Source organism: Equus przewalskii, chromosome 27 (genome assembly GCF_037783145.1).
Source record: "Equus przewalskii isolate Varuska chromosome 27, EquPr2, whole genome shotgun sequence".
NCBI lineage: Eukaryota > Metazoa > Chordata > Mammalia > Perissodactyla > Equidae > Equus > Equus przewalskii.
In genome coordinates, this window is record NC_091857.1 from 39,458,721 (window position 1) to 39,479,197 (window position 20,477).

At 54.6% G+C, this 20,477-nt stretch overlaps 1 protein-coding gene across 2 annotated transcripts in view; it reads left to right on the forward strand.

The window, feature by feature from the left end:
- Nucleotides 1-7,617: 7,617 nt before the first annotated feature.
- PFKL (phosphofructokinase, liver type) overlaps nucleotides 7,618-20,477 on the forward strand; it is a 28,710-nt gene continuing 15,850 nt past the window's right edge. The window contains exons 1-5 of one of the 2 annotated variants that reach the window (XM_070597733.1): nucleotides 7,618-7,957; nucleotides 13,660-13,733; nucleotides 16,865-16,942; nucleotides 19,207-19,396; nucleotides 20,064-20,229. In XM_070597733.1, coding sequence (XP_070453834.1) covers nucleotides 7,873-7,957; nucleotides 13,660-13,733; nucleotides 16,865-16,942; nucleotides 19,207-19,396; nucleotides 20,064-20,229 — 593 coding nt within the window. In that variant the 5' untranslated portion in view covers nucleotides 7,618-7,872. The remainder of the gene's footprint in view (nucleotides 7,958-13,659; nucleotides 13,734-16,864; nucleotides 16,943-19,206; nucleotides 19,397-20,063; nucleotides 20,230-20,477) is intronic. The other variant, XR_011533980.1, reaches the window with a different exon arrangement.

Here is a 20,477-nt window from a genome sequence, read left to right on the forward strand (position 1 = left end):
AGGAAGGGCACCAAAGAAGTGGGGTACACAGAGTGGTTATATACCCTCAAAGAGCGTGTTTCACATATGATTGAAGTGTCCCTTTTACAGTAGTCACGAGACTGCCCTGTTGGCACAGTGATTAGTGGACACAGTAGGTAGTAGGTCTGCTGTCTCAGTGCACACAGCAGGGTGGCAGGTCTGCTGTCTTGAGCTGGGTGATCACAGGTGAGTGCAGCAATCAGTTCCTAGCCTACGGACAGATGCTTATCCTTAAGGAAATGCCAATGTGGGGGAAGTTGCACCTTTATCTTAAGGCCACTTGTTCTTGTCTTTGGGACACAGCAAATGTTTAAGCAGATATACAATGCACGCTCATTGGCCATGTCAGGCCCTTTTGGAAAAAGCAGGTCAAGCCGAATTAGGTTTACACCAAATGGCTTCCTCATATCCTCCAACATATCCTATTGCTTGCCATTTGTTTGTCAATTACACGAGTCCCCCACCAACTTCAAGAAAATGTCCATGCAACGACGAGGTACTCTGTAAAGCACACATAATCCCCAACCCTGCGGCACCTCCCTCCTAGGTATTATTCTGGCTCCAAGGGACCCAAGTCACAGCTAAAGCTGTTAATGTGCGTATCAGATGAGGTTTGTTCTTTTGTCTTGCTCTGTGTCTTGAGAGCTTGGCTTTGTGACCTTTCTGGTCTCTGCCATCGAGAGGATGCATGTACCGGCAGGCATCTTGGTGGACGGTTGAGTAGACTGGGGTTCCGGGACCCATTCTCTTTGTCCAGCTGTGTCAGCTTTCAGGGGATTTTGTCATAAGGGGTCCCAGTTGCTTTCATAAGGGGCCTTTGTCATCTCAATCTTCATTGTTTGCTGTGTAATGAAGGCCTTCGCTTTCTTAGACTATTTTCGGGAGTGAACTTTTTGGATCTCTTTTGGGGATGCCTCTTGCGTCCATGGTTAAGCTTATTGGTGTGAGTCACCGCTAAGATCCTACTCGTCAATGTGGCCAGATGATGGATTGTTTAAATTGGAAAAACTTCTAAATTGGGGAAAAAAAACTTGTGAGAGATCTCATCATAATTTTTATTGGTACCCATGAAAAGCCCAAATTAAGAAAGAAATACAAAAAAACAAAGAATAATGACTAGCCTTAAGACCCTAACTTGGGCTGCAATTGAGTTGAGAAAACATAAAAGTGTAAGTGTTGATAAGATTATCAAGGTTGGAATGTTTGAGCTGATTTTATGTAAAGAGGTTATATCAACTTTGCCTGAGTATATTTTAAAATGTCTGGCTTGTAATTCCTCCCCCATCCAATATTATGAGACCAAGACCTATTGATAAAGCCCCAATGAAAGCTATGATGGAGTTTAGATGAAATTTTGTAGAAAAATTAATATATTTATGGGCTTTTATGAGAAGTGATTGCATCTCTTTTTGCCTGATTGTGTTAAAGATTGTATTATGGGGATAGACATTGTGTCTCACTGGGGAATGTTTCCCCTGCCTGATTGTAAGACGTCTAAAGGTGCCATACATTGTCCTGAGAGTTCTAGAACATACAAATCTTTGATTCAACTCTTAAGTTAAAAAAATTTCCCTGATATAAAGAAGCCATTGGAAGGGTGTAGCTTAGCGGGGGTGGGTCAGCCTCTTTTTTTGTCATTCAGGCTGTAATCTAGCTCTTCAGGCAACTGGAAGCACCTGCCTTTGTCTTGCAAATCTCTGCAAGGCCACAGGGACAGCTCTAGAAGGCAGTTCAAAATCCACCTGTCTTTTGCCAACCCCAGGGCCTCCTCTGCTCCTCCCAAAATGCTCCTGGATATTAATTGTGACAAAAGACATTAGAAACCGATAAGGCAAATATGCCCCAGAAACTCCCTCTTGAAGAAAACTTGACTGCTTTCTCTGTGTCTTTACGACGTAAATTTTCTGCTCCCATCTTCTCTAGGACCTCAGAGCCGTTCTTTGAAATGCAAATGTTTCTCAGAAACTAGCTAGTTTTGTATGGCACCTGATTCATAACAAAAATTTAAGGTCTCTGTCTGTGTCTACCTGTGTGTTTATATGTATCAATATGTGTGTTATATATGTGTGATATTTTACCTCCGGATGGTATGGCCCAAATGAAGGCTCTGTTTAACTGACTTAAAGTAAGCGCTTACATGTCTTTCAAGTTAAGGTGATATGAAATAATCTTTGGTGAATGAAAGCTTGTTTAAGTTTGTTGGTTTGATGAAAATGGACATGTCCTTAGAGGTATCAGCATTGGATATGATGCAGACATGCAGCGTGGGTTCACTAGTTAAAAAAAAAGAAGCTCCAGTTATCCTTGTTACAAATTTCTCAGCATAATAACTTAGAATGATAGCTAATTTTGTCTAATGTCTCACGACATTTTCATGGGCAATCCAAACATAATTGTTAGGAATAAACAATTTAGATGTAAATGAGATAAGAGTTTAAACTTTTAGCAATAACTATATTTTATGATATGTATTTAAGGTAACTTCCAAAATCTCTTTGGTAATTGGAAACTTTGAAGCTTTGCTAGGTTAATTTAAATGGTGAAAATTCATTGAGCTTCTAGACAATTTCCAAATAAGAGAAAATATTAGACACTAGTTATTAAATGTAGGTTTACCTACTTTTGGCTTCTTATAACAAAGAAATTAAAGCGTTTTGGTCCATTGGTAAGCATGTTGTGTTGTATTAAAAGATTGTACCATAAAGTAACATATTTCTAAAGTTATAAAAAGTATTTATAAACTTGCCAAGCCACAGAATGCTAATGTAAATAATGTAATGTAAATGTTAATGTAAAAGAAAGTTTATAATTGCTTACTTCATTTTTACTTAGAAATTAAGGCTTCTAACTTCTAAGAGTTACAAATTCTAATATGCAATTAAAGCTATTAGAAATTACTAAGGAAAATATGTTTGTATTCAAGGAAACTAAGATATATGTTTTCAGTAAAGAAGGTATAAAGATTGGAAATATGTTTGTTTGTTGGTTAAGAAAGATAAATTTGTCCTAAAGTACCAGGAAAAAAAAAAAGGAGGCATGGGACAAATTTTGAATGTAAAAAGAAAGTTACAGAATGTTTGTGAAAGAGAAATTCTGAAGAGTTTTTGTGCATGGCCAAGTTGGCCAAAATCAAAATGAATTTAATTAAGTAAATGAGTTTTAATATCAAAAGTAAGCTGGTGCAACATTAGAATTTGGTGTTTTCCCTTCTCTTAAAAGGATAATTTTCTTGAACTTTTAGTCTGCTCTTGCTAAAGAGATTAGGAAAGCGTTTTGAGTAGTCTACCAGAAGGGTAAGGAATTTTGTGTTTTATCAAAATACATTTCCTATATTGTTTTAATCAGATCTCTAATCACAGATGCTAAGGCTTTTCTTACACCTGTTTAATTCTGTGCATTCACCCAAAATTCTTTAACTGTCACCACGCTTAAAGGGATAACTAAGCATTGTTTCATAGGGACCTATGATATCATGTGGATAAATGTTATTGATGTAAGTGTTTCAAAAATTATACAACATTCTTAAAATCCTGATTTGTCCTCATTGTCAGTCAAAATTTTAGTTGTTATTCTAAAGTGTTGTATGTCACAGAAATAACCAAGTTTCTTTGTCAATTGCCATTTTTAAGTCTTTCATTGTATACAGACAGTTATTGTTTTGTTCTGACGCTTTTGCAAATATATTTCATCTTCAAAGAGATTCATGGAATTCAAGTTTCTGATAAACTTTCAGATTATAAAACTGAACTGGGTAAGACATTACAGAATTCTAATGGGGAAACCGGTGATCCCAGAAAACTGCCAACAGGAGGTTAACATCAAGAATCAATTACACAGGACTGATGAGGATGATTGTAATTTTATGACTTTTTGTTTAAAACATTGCTGATTTTTAAAAATGTTTTGGTTTTTTTTTTCAGATTCAAGGAAAACTTTTTCTCTTAAGCTAACTATGACTTATAGCAATTTGGTAAATTATACCTTTGTAAGCTAAATTAAAACATTTATTTATTTTTCTCCCTACCTGATCCCTCCAGGATTTGGAAACTCCTAGTGAGTGTTGTTATTTTCACAGCAATATAGTTATTTGCATAAGTTCAATAAGAATCTGTTCTCCTTATAACAGGACACAATTGGAAACATTGGTTATCTTACTGAAACTTTGACTGGAATGTCATATTTGAGAGAAACAGGCACAAACTCAAATATAACCAGACAGCTTTTGAGAAACAAAGATTGGACTTTATGGAATAAAGCCACTTGGAAATATTGGCTTGGTACCTTGTTTCCTAGCAACCTTATGGGTAAGGAAGGTCACTTATCTGGCAAGTGCAAGGAACCTCAATATTTTGGGGAACCTCAAGAGAAGAGAGAAATTCACCCAAATCTATAGATATTACAGGCAAAGTCTGATGACAAAATTCTTGGCTTGGCTTTCCTGGCCTGAAGAGGCCTTTAAAGTTCAATCTGAGATTCCTTATAAAAAGTTCCAACAAAGCAGATTTAAAAGAGCCTATATGATTAATTGCTATTCTTGCTGTATTTATGTAAATAATTGGGCCAAGTTTATTGAAAGTAAACTCATTTTGCAAAGCAGTTAGTCTTAATTTAGCCATCTTCAGTAAAAATGAGGGTGGTTTTAGAGAGAAAAATTCTGTTTCAGTAGAAACCATATTATACATTTGTGGATATTAGATCTTACTTGTGTTAATTGTCTTTGAGGTTTTTGTTTTATATCTGTTAACTAGACTAGATCTTGAATTCTTCTAGTATCCTGAAGTATCTGGCTATAGATTTCCAAACTAATGTTTTCAATTTTTCCCATTTTCATTTGAAATCACTGAGAACTGAAACCACCCTTGCTCCTGAAGCCTTGCAAACTGAAACGGGATAACTTGATATAAACTTTGTAAAGCTCACCACGATAGCATGCCTGCTGCTATGTGAGCCACTCACCAGGATCCCTGAATACCCCATGACATCATCAGAGGCATTTCAAGCTGCAAAAGATGCTTTGATCCTGACATCTAGAAATCTTCTTGATTGGCTATCTCCTGGGCTCAGAAACTGGTTTATAATTTGCTGCAACCATTAAGTTTCTTTTTCTTTTTCTTTTGACAAATAGAAATAGCAAGCAATAGGATATATTGGAGCATATGAGGAAACCACTTGGTGTAAACCTAATTCGGCCTGACTTTGTTTTTCCAAAAGGGCCTGACATGGCCATTGAGCATGCATTGTATGCCTGCTTTAAACATTTGTTGTGTCCCAAAGACAAGAACAAATGACCTTAAGATAAAGGTGCAACTCCCTCCCCCCCTCCCCCCCCCCCCCACCGCCCTGCCCATGGCATTTCCTCAGGGATAAGCACCTTTCCTTAGGCTAGGAACTGTTTGCTGCACTCACTTGTGACCACCAGCTCACCTGTGACCACCCAGCTCAAGACAACAGACCTGCCCCCCTGATGTGTTCACCAAGACAGCGACCTACCTGCTGTGTCCATCAATCGCTGTGCTGACAGATCAGTCTAGTGACTATTGTAAAAGGGACATTTCAATCCTACGTGAAACATGCTCTTTTGGGGTATATAACCACTCTGTGCACCCCACTTCTTTGGACCCGGGCTACATGGTCCTCACATTTGGCTCAGAATAAACTCACCCCAATTTTCATTTATAGATTGGTTATGGATTATTTGTGTTGACATTTCCCATAGAAATGCTTCTTATTAAATACCTGATTGCTTGCTTCCACAATATAGGCCTAACTTTGGGAGCCCACCTGCATTACCACCTTCTAAAATAAGTTTAGCTGGATAGATCTGTTCTCAAGACTCAGAAATGTGTTCGGTGAGATAGGACAATCTACCCCTGAGCTTCTGGACAATGAAAATTCTCAAAGCTTTGAAGGACTGTGAAACTTCTTAAAGTTTCAAAGGCAGGACAGTGGGGGATCAGAATTGACGACCCCAAAATATGTCTCTTTGGCATGAGGATTATTTTGGGCTGGTTACTTTTAAAAACTGCAGACATGGGAGAAGCTCTGAAAAGTAGAATTTACTTACCCTTTGTTAAGAGACATTTACATTTGTAAGGGAAAACTCCATCTGTAAAGTGTCTCCCTCTCCGTACCAGGAAGAAGGAGGGATGACCTTATCTCTAGAAACTCTTAATGTGGAAGGCAAGGACTTACATCTGCATAATAACCTTCCTCTTGTTTACTGTGCTCTTCTGTAAATCTCCCATAACTGACTCCCCCACCCCAACATCCTCCTTTGTCTTTAGCTGAAGATGGTATTTAAGATGAGAGCCTCCACCATTTTGGCAAGTTGCTCAGTTTTCCTGAGTCTCTCCCATGTATACATGTTATAAAGCTTTGTTTGATTTTCTCCTGTTATTCTGTCTCATGTGAATTTAATTCGTAGCCCAGCCCGAAGGACCCAGAGGGTAGAGGAGATGTCTTCCTCCCCTACAGTCCCTACTCCTGATGCACCTCGCTCAGGGGAGGGGCTCCATCAATCCCTCTGACTGATCCATTGACCATCCAAGGTGGAGGCCACTGTCCTGACCCAGGTCCCTACCCCTACACGCTACTGGGGGTGCAAGACTTTTCCAAGTGTCCAGCAAGTATTTACTGAAGTAACGAATAAATGAATGCTGCTTAGTTTTCCTCTTAATTCCACTGGGCTCTCAATCAACCAGCAGCCCCCTCTCAGTGAACCTGAGACAGGAAACAGCCTACTGAGACAAGGCCATCTGCGAGGCCCCTGACCTGACAAGATAAGGTGCCTAACCAATGGGCAAGCTAGGACAATCAGATAGAAGCCACCAAGATCCACACTCAGCAGCCTTCGGACTTTCCTGGGCTCACGCATCTGCCCTGGCACCCAAGAATCCACTGAAGGTGACCCTAGCCCTATTAGCATAGTAAAAATCACACCCGGGGAGGTGGAGAGCTGGCATGCTAATGATAGATGCCACACATGCAGTGGCGCGTGGAACAGCAGCGCAGGCAGCACCACAACCCCGCCTCTACAGCCATGACAGGCCCTCCTCCCAGCCTTTGCCTAATAAAAGCCCCATAGCCCTGCTCCTTAGGGAGCCGGTCACCTGCCCCTTTCCTTTCCCCACGGCTCCCTTGTGCCTCTCCTGGGCACAAGCTAATAAACGTTTACTTTTCTACTCCCGTTTGTGGTCTCTCTTGATTTCCATCCTGGGGGACAATAAGAACCCAGTGTGCCGGTAAGAGACCCTCGGCTGAAGCCTGAAGGCTGTCACCGTCACTGCGTGTCCTGAATGGTGGGAGCGCTCCCGCAATGAACTTCTTGAAAAACAAAGTTAAAACAGACGCGGGTCTAGAATTACAAATTCTGCCCAAGTGCGTGCTGGGTAAGCAGCGATCCGCCCAGGGATGTGTTTGTTTGTGCGCCCATCCCCGCCTCAGCCCTCCCTCGGGTCCGGTTACAACACGGTCTAGACATTGTCAATGTTTTTGAGAAGCTTTGCTACAGGTTGTATTCAACAGCACGTGGACGATTACGAAATGGACTCTCCACAAACGTGACGCCCTTGTTGCCCTGAACCGGTTAAGAAACTTAAACGGAAAAGCTGGGCCAAGGTCGCAGCTCCCCGCTGGGGGGCGAGGGGGACCCCGGGACAGCCGCGCAGGCACTTCCAGAGCGGGGCGCGCTGGGGCTGTCGCGCGGCCGCCCCCAACCTGCGGCCGGGGCAGCGGTGACCTCACACGTGGCGCCGGGGGCGGGGCGCGCGGCGCGGGGCGGGGACGGCGACAGCGGCGCGGAGCGGCGCGGCTCGGGCAGGGAGCGAGCGAGCGGCCCGTCTCGGAGGCGCCATGGCCACCGTGGACCTGGAGAAGCTGCGGATGTCGGGGGCCGGCAAGGCCATCGGCGTGCTCACCAGCGGCGGCGACGCGCAAGGTGGGCGGGTGCGCGGGGCCTGTCGCCGGGCGGGCGGGGGGCTGCTCCCTGTCCCGGTCGGGCCCCTCCGGGGGCGCCGGCCACCCCGCTGGTGGACCTGGGGGCGCGCGGCCGGCGGAGAGCCCTGGGCGCTGCGCCTTCCGTCCCCATCTCAGTCCGCGTCCTCGGACCCGCCCCGCGCGCTCCGGCCCCGGGCGTACGTGCCGCCCGCCACGGCCTCCGCTCCCCGCCCTCGCGCGCCCGCCGCCGGGGGTGTGTCTGCGCGGGGCGGTGGCCCGGCGACAGGCGCGCGGGCAGTGCTGGAGGGGGCACATGTCTGGAGGCGTGTTTCCTGGAGGCCACGCCGAGCGTAGGCTCCCCATGGTTGGGCAGGTCTCCGCAGGTCCCCAGAGCGAGGCTCTTCCTGGTTCCGACTTGGAGACACGGTGTTTCCTCCAATCCAGGGCCCTCTGAAGTTCGCGCCCCATCCCTTCCGCTGCATCCAGCTCCATCCGGCTGGCAGGGGTGGGGCGGCCGTGGCAGACCTACCCAGGACAGCCCCTCCTCTTTCCTCTAGTTTTGGAGCCCGGGTGGGGACAAGGGTGGGATGGAAGGTGCGCTGTCTGGGCGCTTGGGGAGTGTTCTTTAGCTCAGACCTGTTCCCACCCTCCTTGTACAGGGGCTGCCCAGGGTCCTGTAGCTGAGGTCCTGGCAGAGGGGGGAGAGTGCTCCACCTGGGGTCTATCCTGGCAGTTCCTCTCCTGACAGCCTGGTCCTGTCCTGCCTGCCTTTCCCGGCACCTCTGGCCCAGCATGACCAGCGTGGCACCTGTCATGCTCAGCCACACGGACACACCACACACCCTGAACCCCAGGAGAGACCTTAAGTAGACCAGGAAGCAGGGCTGGGAGAGGCAGCACCAGCACGCTCAGCTGCGCCGCTGGGCCTGGTCTGTCTCCTTCGAGATCAGAAAGTGCAGACACAGCTTCCTCCGCCTTAGGCCCCTGACCCCTCCCTGCTCAGAGCAGGGCAGAGGTAGGAGGAGGCTCTCACAGCCCGGGAGGACAGAAAGAGTCAGCTGCTGTCTGCATCCCACCATCCGCATCCCCACTGCACAGGTCCCTCCTGCAGATTCTGGCTGAGCGGTCTGGGCCTGGCCCGGCCAGCGGGCAGTGTGCCCTGATGCATGTCCTCGGCCCCGCCGTGGCTAGAGGACTTGCTGCCTGTTGCTGGGCAGTGGCAGCTCCCTAGAGCAGACCCAGTGGGCTAGGGCTGGGGCCAGCAGGCTTAGAGGGTGGTCTTGGCAAAGCATCATCCCGTGAGATTAGCCCATGGGAAAGGCCCGGTGCATGAGGACAGACACATCCTCAGAGGGCTGGACCCACCTTGCCAGAGAGGCACAGAGAGGCGTGTGGGGCCCCGACTCCCATGGCTCTTGCGGGCACAGGGGTTTCTACCCTAGTCTCCTGTGTGTGCCATGGAGACAACAGCACTGGGGGACAGGGAGCCGGGGGCAGGGAGGATAAATGGCATGCATTTAGGCATGGGTACAAAGCCCTGTGAGTGGCATGTTCCTTCCCTCCCCTGGCACAGACAGAGGACACGGGGTGAGTGGGGTTGGCTGAAAGGCCAGGGAGGAAGGGGCCCCAGTAGTGAGGGTGCTGCCAGCCTGGGGAGGCCAGCCGGCTGAGGGCAGAGCCTGTCTTAGCTGTGCTTCTCCACTTGGTGCCTCCCACCGAACAGGCAGCGTTTCCTGGACGCGGCTGGAGCGTGGCCACCAGTGCGCCTGCTGGCTGACTATTGGTCCCTCACCTCATGCCTTTCTCTGCAGGTGGCTTTGTGTCCCAGAACCCCTGGCAGCTCTGGCCTCACTCTGTGTGCTCTCTCCAACGTGTAGACGTCCTAACCGCGTAGATGTGGTAGCTGGTGGTTTTCTGGTTGGGGCTGTGAGAGAGGACTCCTCCACAAACTTGCCCAGTTTAGGGCTTGGGCCCGATGCCAGGAGGAAGATGCAGGGGCCAGCTGGTGCTCTGGGGAGAAGGGAGCCTTTCTGTTTTGCAAGTGTTGAAACCAGTCAGTGGGTGTGCGCCCTGGGCTGGCTCACCCTCTTGCCAGCATTTCTCCTGGGATCTGGCTCCAGGCGGCGGGTGCTCAGGTTGCCATGAGGGCCCTCTATGTCCTTCCAAATAAAGACTGACCTTGTAGGGACCTGACGGGGCCATGTGGGCCCTCCCATGTGGGCCCTCCTGAGTGGGCACTGGGCTGACAGCAGCCAGGAGAATGGGCACCCTCATGTGCACTTTCCTTCCAGATGCTCAAGTCTGCATTTGTTGGAAGGTGTGAAAACCAGGCAGCCTCACGGAGTGGAGGGCCAGCCCCAGGTCCTGGTTGGCCTTGACCAGCCGTGTGACTGACCCCAAGCACTTCCCTCAGGCCTCAGTTTCCCCTTCTGTAAATGGGGGGAAGGGACAAGACAGGCCACCTGGCAGGTTCCTTCCAGCCAGCCTGGAGTCCGTGTCCTCTGCGGGCTCGGGGCCTCCCTTCCTGTTGGCCGGGAGGGTCAGAGTTGAGGGAAGACAGTTGTCCAAGGGCATCAGAGCAGAGTACTTGGTGCAAAAGTAGCTAGACATTCATAACACAGCCCAGCTCGCCCACCATTTCCACCTCGGCTCCACCTGGGGCAGCCCCTCCCAGCCTTTTAAGTCGTGCCCACGGGTCTGCCTTCTCCCAGTGGATGGCCTGTATCTGCAGGTGAGGGTTTTGCTCCCAGCACCCCCCCCCAACCCCCATCTTGTTGTGTCCCAGCCAGGCGCCGCGTCTACAGTCCACTGACAACGAAGTCTTGGTCTGCAGAGCTCAGTGTCACCGCATGGTCACCACTTTCTTGTCCAGTTTGTTTTTCCAAGGACTAGTTGTGAAGAAAAGCCATGTTAGGGACAAATGCATCGACCTCAGACATCCCTTTGGTCGCTTTGTCGGTTTCCTCCAACAGGGAGTCAGGGTCTGCAGTCTCCCTGGCCCAATGTGGGGGGGGGGCGGGTCTAGAGGTCGAGGGGTCGCGAGGTCGAGGGGTGCCTCCTCAGCTGGGAGACAAGCTGCTCTGCTGCCCGCCGCTCTCCTGGCTGGGTGGGGCTCTGGCTGCCGCCCGGGTTTGTTTTCAGAAAGACAAGCAGATTGAAGAGCAATTAAAAAGAGCCTCACGGCTTACGGTGAGGTTTGGGGAAATGCACACCCTCAGGCCACATTTCCATGGCAGCCAAACAGTCTTATTCCACAACTCTGGACTAACACGGTCCTCCCAGTACCCAAACCCTGACCCTGGGGTCTCTTTGCTCATCGGGGGCTCCGGACAAGCCCACCAGGCTGGCTAGTGAGACGGCTGTGACCCCAGGGCTGGACTGCCCGGCAGCACACGCAGCCAGGGCTGACCAGAGAGACCTCCGGGTTGGACAGTGGGCCTGGGTCCCTGGCCACTGCCCCCTCTACTCTCTCTCCTCGCCCGTCGGGAGCCGGTAGCCTCCCTCCTGCCTGCCAGAGGTGAGGCTGGGACCTTGAGCCTCCAGCGGGCCCAAAGTGGCCTTACCTAGCAAGGGCGGCCAGGGAGGAGGCCGGACGCCTCTGCCAGGACCTGGGGCTTGATGGGTGTGGGTGGGGGGAGAAAGCTCTGCTGCTGTCTGACCTCCCTCACCACCCCACCCTGGCGAGGGCAGGGAGGGCAGGGAACCTGCGGCCCACGGGCCCCTGACCTTGGGCAGCGGGACTTGCGACCTTCACGGCAGGCCCTTGGGGGGCAGCTCAGTTGTCTGGGGGTAGGGGGCTCTTTGGGCTCCTGTCCACTGACTTCAGCCTCCATAACCCCACCTTCACCCCTCGGGGCCGTGAGACATTTATGGTTTCTTTAGAAATGAGGTTCTGCTGGAGTCGAGTGTGTAAGCCGCGAGGGTTGCCAGCTCAGGTCTCTGCCGCCCTGATGTCTAGACACCCCTGGCCCTGGACACCAGGCAGCAGGAGCCTCAGCTGCCGGGTGGGGATGGGGCCTCTCACTGTGCCTGAGGAGGGGCTCCGGCAGGTCCCCTGTCCTCCCTCTGGGACCTCGGTTTCTCGTCTGGAGATTGGGGATAGGGGCGCACGCCCCGTCTGCATCTGCAGGAGCCCTGTGCCCTGCGCTGGGCTCTTCCGAGGTGCTCTGCAGCCCTTGGGGCATCTCTCAGACCTGCTCACACCCCTGGGCCCTGCCTGCCAGGCTGGAGACCCCGTGAGACTTGTGTAACCAGGGTAAAGGTCGAGAGTCCGCACGTTGGGGTTGCCTTGTGGAGCACATGCTGTGAGGGACCCCAGAAGCGATGGCACTCCTGTGGGATTGCCTGAGCAGAGGGCACTGCCCACCTCTCGCTCGGGGGACCGGAGCACAGCCCTCCTGGGGGCACGGCCACGCCTGGCGTTTACAGCGGCCTCCTCCAGGGACAGGCTTTCACAAGCTCGGGGACAGACCACAGGGAGCGTGTGTGTCCTCTGGGCTGGGACTGCTGGGAGGAAGGCGGGGGAGTAGGGGGTGGTCCTCTCTTGTGGTTCAGCCCCCAGCCCCCCGCATCCGGGGACGGGCCCCAGGCCAGGTGACCGTGGCCGTCTTTCTTCCTCTCTGGGGACTTGGGGACAGTCCCGCCTGCTCCTTTTGTTCTGAACCACTCATCTCTCTTGTGACCTGGGCTCTCAGGAAAGAGGGTTTGAGGCAGAACGCCGACAGCCATGGAGTTCCAGGCTCGGCAGGGGCCTCGCCCATCCCTGGCCGCTACCAGTATGGGGCTGGGCCACCCGGGGGGCCCGCCCTGGGGCTGCTGACCAGGGTGTTTGCCTGGGCCTGGAGGCCTGCTGCCTGGGTGAGGCCCTGTTCCACCCTCGGACAGCCACAGAGGCTGCTGCCCACACACTCATGGGGCCGCCCCCTCCCCTGCCCCCTGAATGTTCCAGGAAGCTACACTGCAGCAGCGTAGCTGCTAGGGACAGGGGCCGGGGCTGGGGGACAGGGAAGAGAGGTGACCCTCCTCCCCTGAGCCTGGTGGCTCCCATGTGCAGGCTGAAGGGCAGGAGTGTGAGTCCACTCAGTCGCCCTGCCTGAGGCCGCTGGACCTCCCAGCGCCCCAGGACCCTGGCCCTAGGGGCAGGCAGGGCTGTCCCCTGCTGGTTGGGGATGGAGAGGACACTGCCCTCCTCTCCTGTCTCACGGAGCCTGCCCTCGGGAGCGCCTGGGGTCCATAGCAGAGCATGACGGGTGGGCTTGGGGGTGCTGCCCTCAGTGTCCCCTCTGCCTTCTGTTTTCGTCTTGGGGCCAAGAGCCCACCTTGCTCAGATTCCCCTGGTCGGGATCTGCCCTGGGGGCCGGGGGGCGTGGGGCTCCACCGAGCAGCAGAGGCTGGTGGGGGGGACCACGGGAGTGCATGAGGCAGGAGATGATCTGGAACATTTGCACACTCTGGTCTCCAGGCTCAGGCTGATGAGGCCCAGGTGGGGATTTTCCTGGTGTAACTCTCGGGGGAGCTTGATTCCAAATACTTGGAAGCTGAAACGGCCTCCTGGGGTTCACCCTGTGCCTGACCTGGTGACCCAGGTGACCCAGCCTGGACCTCGCACTCCTGGCTCAGTCTCTGCTGAGATGCCGGGCAGGGTGGCCCGGGGTCCCGACATCTCTGCATCCCAACTGACAGTGTTGCCCTGACTCCTTGCAGGTATGAATGCCGCCGTCAGAGCTGTGACGCGCATGGGCATTTACGTGGGAGCCAAAGTCTTCCTCATCTATGAGGTAAGGCTCGGGGCAGATCCGTGGCCCCCATGCTGGCTGAACGGACTGTGTGCTCGGGTCAAGAGTGATGGGGAGGAGAGAAGTGAGGCTTGGGGGAGACAGAAAGGAGACCTGGTCCTGCCCCACAGTCTCGCTAGTCCTCATTCAATCCCGGAGGCCCAGGCTAGGGGTGGGGTGGCACGGAGGCTGCTCAGGACGAGGTGGGCGGGAGGGGGCCCGCCCTCCAGCCTGGGTACTCGTGGGTGCGCTGTGTCCCTTGAGAGTGGGGTGCTGCAGTGCTCCCCTGAGACCCGGGAACCCCAACCCCCCGTCTTTCCAGCCTCGTTCTCCTCTGACCCCCAGCCCTCCTGCCCCATCTCCCAATCGTGTTTGAATCACCCACCAGCCTCCTGGGGCCAAAACACCAGAGGATTGTTCTATGTCGTTCTGGCGGGAGTTGATGCCCCCTTAGCCTCATACCTGCCCTCCCCCCACTCCCCTTTAAGATTTGGGGCTGACCCTCCAGGCTGGGTATTTCTCTCTCTCTCTCTCTCTCTCTCTCACACACACACACACACACACACACACACACACACCCACGCACACACTTTCTCTGGTGGGTACAGCATCCTGTGGTTTTCCGGCAGCATTGTGTTACGCACTGTGTTACTTTGTTTTTACTTTTTACATAGAATGTTTCGAAGCCTGGCCTGCTCTGCTCTCCCTGGGGCTTCCCTCCTCCACTGGTCCTGGCCCTTCGCCCTGGCTGTCCCTTCACCCAGGCCCCGGGGTAGGCCGGTCCACACCACCCCTGGCTGCACAGGGGAGGGGATCTGAATGAAAGGACTCCTCCTACCCGCAGGGCTCTGGACCCTCAGACCAGGCCTGGATGGCTGGGACCCTGCAAAGCCCTAGGTCATGTTTGGGAAGCAGATCTCCTCAAAGTCTCAGGAGCCAGGCAGGTGGGGCCTACACCCTGATAAGGGTCTAGAACCTTCTGGAGGACAGAGTGAGATTCTCCAGGGAGTGGCCTCGTTTCCTGGACAAGCAGTGTCCAGACGGGGAGGAGTGGGTCTAAGTCCCAGCCCCCTGAGATTGTGCATATGTGGCAGGTGTGTCCTTTCACCTCTGTAGGGGAGGAAGACATTTCCTCTACCCTCTCTGGGTTCTTCTGGCTGGAGAACGAATTAAATTCACATGAGACAGAATAACAGGAGAAAATTAATCAAAGCTTTAGAACATGTATACATGGGAGAGGCTCAGGCAAGCTGAGCAATTCACCAAAATGGCTGAAGCCCCCACCTTAAATATCATCTTCAGCTAATGACAAAGGAGGACGTTGGGGCTGGGGGAGTCAGTTACAGGAGGTTACCAGACAAGCACAGTAAACAGGAATAAAATTATGCAGATTTAAGTCCTTGCCTTCAGCATTGATAAGAGTTTCTAGAGATAAGGTCATCCCCCCTTCTTCCTGGTACAGAGAGGGAGACACCTTTGCAGATGGAGATTTCCTTTACAATGTAGATGTTTCTTAACAAAGCGTAAGTAAACTCTGCTTCTCAGAGCCTCCTTCCCACCTGCAGTTTTTAAAAGTAACCAGCCTAAAATAATCCTCATGCCAAAGAGACATATCTTGGGGTGGCCAAGTCCCGTCCCCCACACCTCCTTGACCTTCGATTTCTTCTTCTGTTAAGTGGGGATACCTGTTCCTTCCTCGTGGGGATGTAAGGGCATGAGAGCTGTGCAATGTTGTGAGTTGAAGCACTTTTCACAGCTGACACTGAGAGGGGCTCAGTGAATGGGACTGTTTTTATTCACCCAAGAGCCCAAACTGGATCTTCGGGCTCAGAGTGGACACAGGGAGAGTGGGCAGAAGTGTGCTGGGCCTGCGGCGAGTCCTGAGCCTGCCTGGGGGCCTGGCCCAGGGCGGGGAGAGGGGACGGGTGCCCAGGACCCTGCAGACCCCATGATGGGACAATAAGCATTGTTCCTCCTGAGGGGAGGAGGCAGAGCTGGGCTGCACTCCAGCCCCAGGCAGGAGCAGTGGCTCATCTGCTGCCGCTTCACTGGAGGGGCTGGGAGGGCTGCACGGAGGAGGTGGCCTGCCTCGTCTGGGCATGATGGTGCCGTATCTTTCTACTACTTATAAATGCATGTGTCCTACACACAGACTATGTAAGAACTCCTGCTAATAAGGGGCAGGCCCCACGAGAGAAGAGATGGCAAGACACCAGGACAGGCACCTCTCGCAGAGGCTGTCCAGATGGCCCAGGGCTTATGCTGTAGGAAGACAGCACGTGGTCCACATGGAAGTTCAAGTTAGGGCCACCTGAGGGCTGACATTCCGCCCTCGGGCTCAGAGTAGCTCTGCCCAGTGCCGCGGGCTGTGCGCCTGGAAGCCCTGGCCACGTTGCCGGTGGGCAAGGAGGCAGCACAGGCACATCCAGGTGCCATGTGGTGATGCGGTGACAGCTGCTCAGTCCCCCAGCGACTCAGGGGTCCTCCCCCAGGAGACGTGTGCCTTCTCAGCAGCCTCACTTTAACATTTCCAAACATGAGCCCTCGCAGTGTCCACCAGCAGTGCACAGATCATGACTGTGGGGTGGCACAGTGGACGTGGGCGTAGCCATGACAGCACACAGTTCCGTGGGGCCTCGGGGATGCCAGGTTGAGGGAAAGGGGCCAGACACAGAGGGGACAGTGTGCTGTCATTTCTGCATCTAGTCGACGCCCTTAGGAGACAGGACAGTGGGTTCCTCAGGGAGGGGAGGGTCCTGGAAGGGCAGGGGACAGCTGGGCAGTGGGCTCGTTCTGATCTGGGAACAGTGACCTAGGTGTGGCCAGGAACCCTCGTCAGTCGGGCCCCTGCGAGGGGGACCCTGTGCTGAGGGAGTGACGCGCTATAGTTGATAGTCTGCATGCCCTGAAGAGGGTGTTCTGGAGGCCCAGCTGGGTGCCCCGGGCCCCTCCCCCGATAGCCCATGACCGCTGGCTGACCCCGCCTTCGTCGCCCATGGTGCTGGGTGGTCAGGGCCCTTGGGCCTGCTTCCTGCTGGTGGGGTTTGGGCTGAGGTTTGAAGTGCCCTGCCCCCCACGGCAGTGCTGTCCTGCTGCTGGGGCCCCCATCTCATGCCTGTCCCTTCTGGTTTCAGGGCTACGAGGGCCTCGTGGAAGGAGGAGAGAACATCAAGAAGGCCAACTGGCTTAGCGTTTCCAACATCATCCAGCTGGTAAGGCTTGTGGTGGGGAGGCCTCTTCCTGCCTGTGAGTGCACATGCACAGACACACACGGACACATAGATGTACATGCAGACACGCACAGAGAGACACACGCAGAGAGACACACAGAGAGACACAGAGACACACAGATGCACATGCAGACACACAGACACACATGGACACATAGATGCGCATGCAGACACACACGCAGAGAAACAGAGACACACACACACAGACACACACACATGCACATACCAGCCCACTGGGGCTCAGCTCCAGGCTGACCGTGTCGTCCTCCTGCCTTGGGGTCTTGGGGATGTGGTGGCCCCGGGACATCTTTGATACAATTGTTCACTCTCACTTTCCATATAGGGGTGTGTGGGCAGGAGAGGACACTTTGGAGAAGGCGTGCCACAGGCTCTGAGTGGCCTCTCCACACCTCCCCCGGCCGTCCCATTCTTCATCATCGCTCTGAGCCTCTAGTGCCCGAGGCCACGGGCGAGCCGGTGTCTCCCTCCAACTTGGGGTGGGTGGTGGGGGAGCACCTGCGGGGCCAAGGATCCCTGGAAGAGGTGGTCTGGGCCTGATCTCCAGGGGGAGACCTTTGTCCCCGACAGAGCTGGGGCCATCCTGCAGGTACTTGTCACCTGTTTATCCCCGGCCACCAGCTGATGCTGCTTATGCAAGCGGCCAGTTGTCCCCATGAGCCACACATGAGTCAGCGGGAGTAGTGGGTGGACTGGCCTGGACCCCAGTGCCCAGAGGCCTGCCCCAGGTCTCGTCCAGGTGGGGCCAACCCGTGTGTGCTGCCTGCCCCTCTTCCAGATCAGATGTCACCAACGGGCCTCGCTCTCCCAGGCGCCCGTGGGACAGAGCTGGTTTGTTGTCCCAGCCCTGGTCGGTCCAGTGGGGCTCAGACGAGCCTTGTTCTTGGGCTTCGTCAGCCCCCACCCCTGTGTCCTCCTGCTGGGGAGAAGAGCCCTTAAGCCCCCTGTCATGGAGTGGAGCTACGACCTGGACACCACTGTCCTCCACCCCAGATGTCCAGGGAGGGTGGCCTGTACGCCCCTGGCTAGATCTGGCCATTACTCTCTGACTCTGTGTTGAGGACGGCTGTGGCCTCTCTGTCCTGAGTGACCAGCCTAGGAAAGTGGCTTTGGGCCGAGTACTAAGCTGGGATGTGACACTGCATGAAAGGTGGGCAGGTGAAAGATGTGGGGAAGAGCTGGTGCTCGGGGAGGAGTGAGGAGTGAGGAGCAGCAGGGGCAGAGGGCAGGAGGGAGCAGAGGGTGCGGCAGACGGGGCAGGAGGGGGCAGAAGGGGTGGCGGGGCAGAGGAGATGGAGGGGGCAGGGGTGCAGAGGGGGTGGGGGGGCCGGAGGGGGCAGAGGAGCAGAGCGGGCAGGATGGGGCAGAGAGGGCAGAGGGGGCAGTGGGGGCAGGAGAGGGCAGGAGGGGACAGAGGGTGCGGCAGACAGGGCAGGAGGGGGCAGAAGGGGTGGCGGGGCAGAGGAGACAGAGGGGGCAGGGGTGCAGAGGGGGTGGGGGGGCCAGAGGGGGCAGAGAGGGCAGAGGGGGCAGTGGGGGCAGGAGAGGGCAGGAGGGGACAGAGGGGCCGGATGGGCTCTGGGAGGGAAGGCCAGCTGGGTTGGGCATCTCTGGTTGCATTTCCAGGAGGAGCCCTGGAGGCCCTCAGGCGGTTTGCAGGCGCAGAGGGAGGTGTGGGCTCTGCTTTGAGGGCAGTGCCGCCAGGCTGGTCCCTTTGAGCCTGGGGCCCATGCCCGTCCAGGCGGGTCTCAGGAGCAGCATGGTGGGGCCCGGGCACTTTGTTCTCAGGTCTGGCCGAGCACAGTGGGCCTGTGGGTGGGCTGTGGGCAGGGCCCTCGAGGGAGCCCAGGGCTGAAGCTGACCAGGGAGAGGCCACATGAACCCTGGTCTGAGCTGCCTGAGGTGTGACCCTCAGGGCTCAGGAGCTCCTGCATTGGTGCCTGCGTGTGTGTGTGTGTGTGTGTGTGTGTGTGTGTGTATGTTGCACTCTACAGATTTCAGGGCCTGCCCACTGCATTACCTTGTTTGAACTTTCTGAGCCTGACGGGTGGACGTCCTTCTCGTTGTACCTGGGAGGAGAACGGCCCAGGGAGGTGGGGACGCTGCCCAGGCTTCCAGAGAACTTGGGGTCCACCGGTCCCCTCCTGCCCAGTGCCAGGGTCCCTCCAGTGCCTCCAAGGGGCCCTTCTGCCGCTCCGTTGGTCAAGTGTCCTGTCTCCTCCACGCAGGGCGGCACCATCATTGGCAGCGCCCGCTGCAAGGCCTTCACCACTCGGGAGGGACGCCTGGCAGCGGCCTACAACCTGGTCCAGCGTGGCATCACTAACCTGTGTGTCATCGGCGGGGACGGGAGCCTCACGGGCGCCAACGTCTTCCGCAGCGAGTGGGGCAGCCTGTTGGAGGAGCTGGTGAGGGAAGGTGGGTCAGCGGCCGGAGCCCGGCACCGAGCAGCTTGGGGCGGGGGCTGGCCCAGGGTGGGGATGCAGGGGCCCCTGCACCCACTTTGCCAGTGCAGGGCAGTGGGAACATGCGGGGTGAGGGGAGCGGGTGAGACGCTGTGTGTTTGCTGGGCGGGAGGAGTGGGCCTGGCCCCCAGGACGACCCTGGACAGCTCAGGAGCCGTTGGTCCTGGTTTGGCCGGTAGTGAGGTCAGTGTTGGAGCTCGAGGCCTCTGGGGACCCAGCGTCAGGGACCCCCAGGCAGTGCCTGGCCTCCGGGTGGCGGACAGCAGTTGCTGGTCTGACTCACCTCCATGGTGAAGACAAGTCTCTGTAACTGATTCCCAGACGTGGGTTGCAGACTCCGCCACAGTTTGCTGAAGCGTAAGAGTTAAAATTCGGTAACAAATCAGACGCGAAGTCCCGAGGCTGCTGGTGGGACAGTGACCTCTTAGCTTCGTCAGTTCTGTGCCACTTGTGGGGTCCCAGAGATTAGGGGGTGTCCTCTCCAGGGCTCTCTCCTGGTCCGGGTGACCCGTCTACACTTGGCATCGATGGGGGACGGGGCCCTCTCTTCCCGTGTCATGGCCCCAAGGGAGCTGGGTTGGGCGGTGGGGCCTCAGCTGGGCGTCCTGCTCCTCGCCCAGGCAAGATCTCGGAGAGCACAGCTCAGACCTACTCGCACCTCAACATCGCTGGGCTGGTGGGCTCCATCGATAACGACTTCTGCGGCACCGACATGACCATCGGCACAGACTCAGCCCTGCACCGCATCATGGAGGTCATTGACGCCATCACCACCACCGCCCAGAGGTGAGTGAGGCCCGCAGCCTCTCAGGGCCTCCCGGGCCGCCAGGCGGGTGAGCTTGGGATCCTGTCTCCTGGCGAGGGGGTGAGGCCACTGCTCTGCAGGGGTCCTAGCTGTGCAGGCCTTCTCTGTCAGGCCGCCCTCCGGCCCTGGGGTGATGGGTTCCCTGGTCCTCGGGCTACTGGCTACTGACAGCCAGGCCCAGGCGAGGTGAATGGCCTTCAGCCTTAGCAGCAGCAGATCCATGAAAACC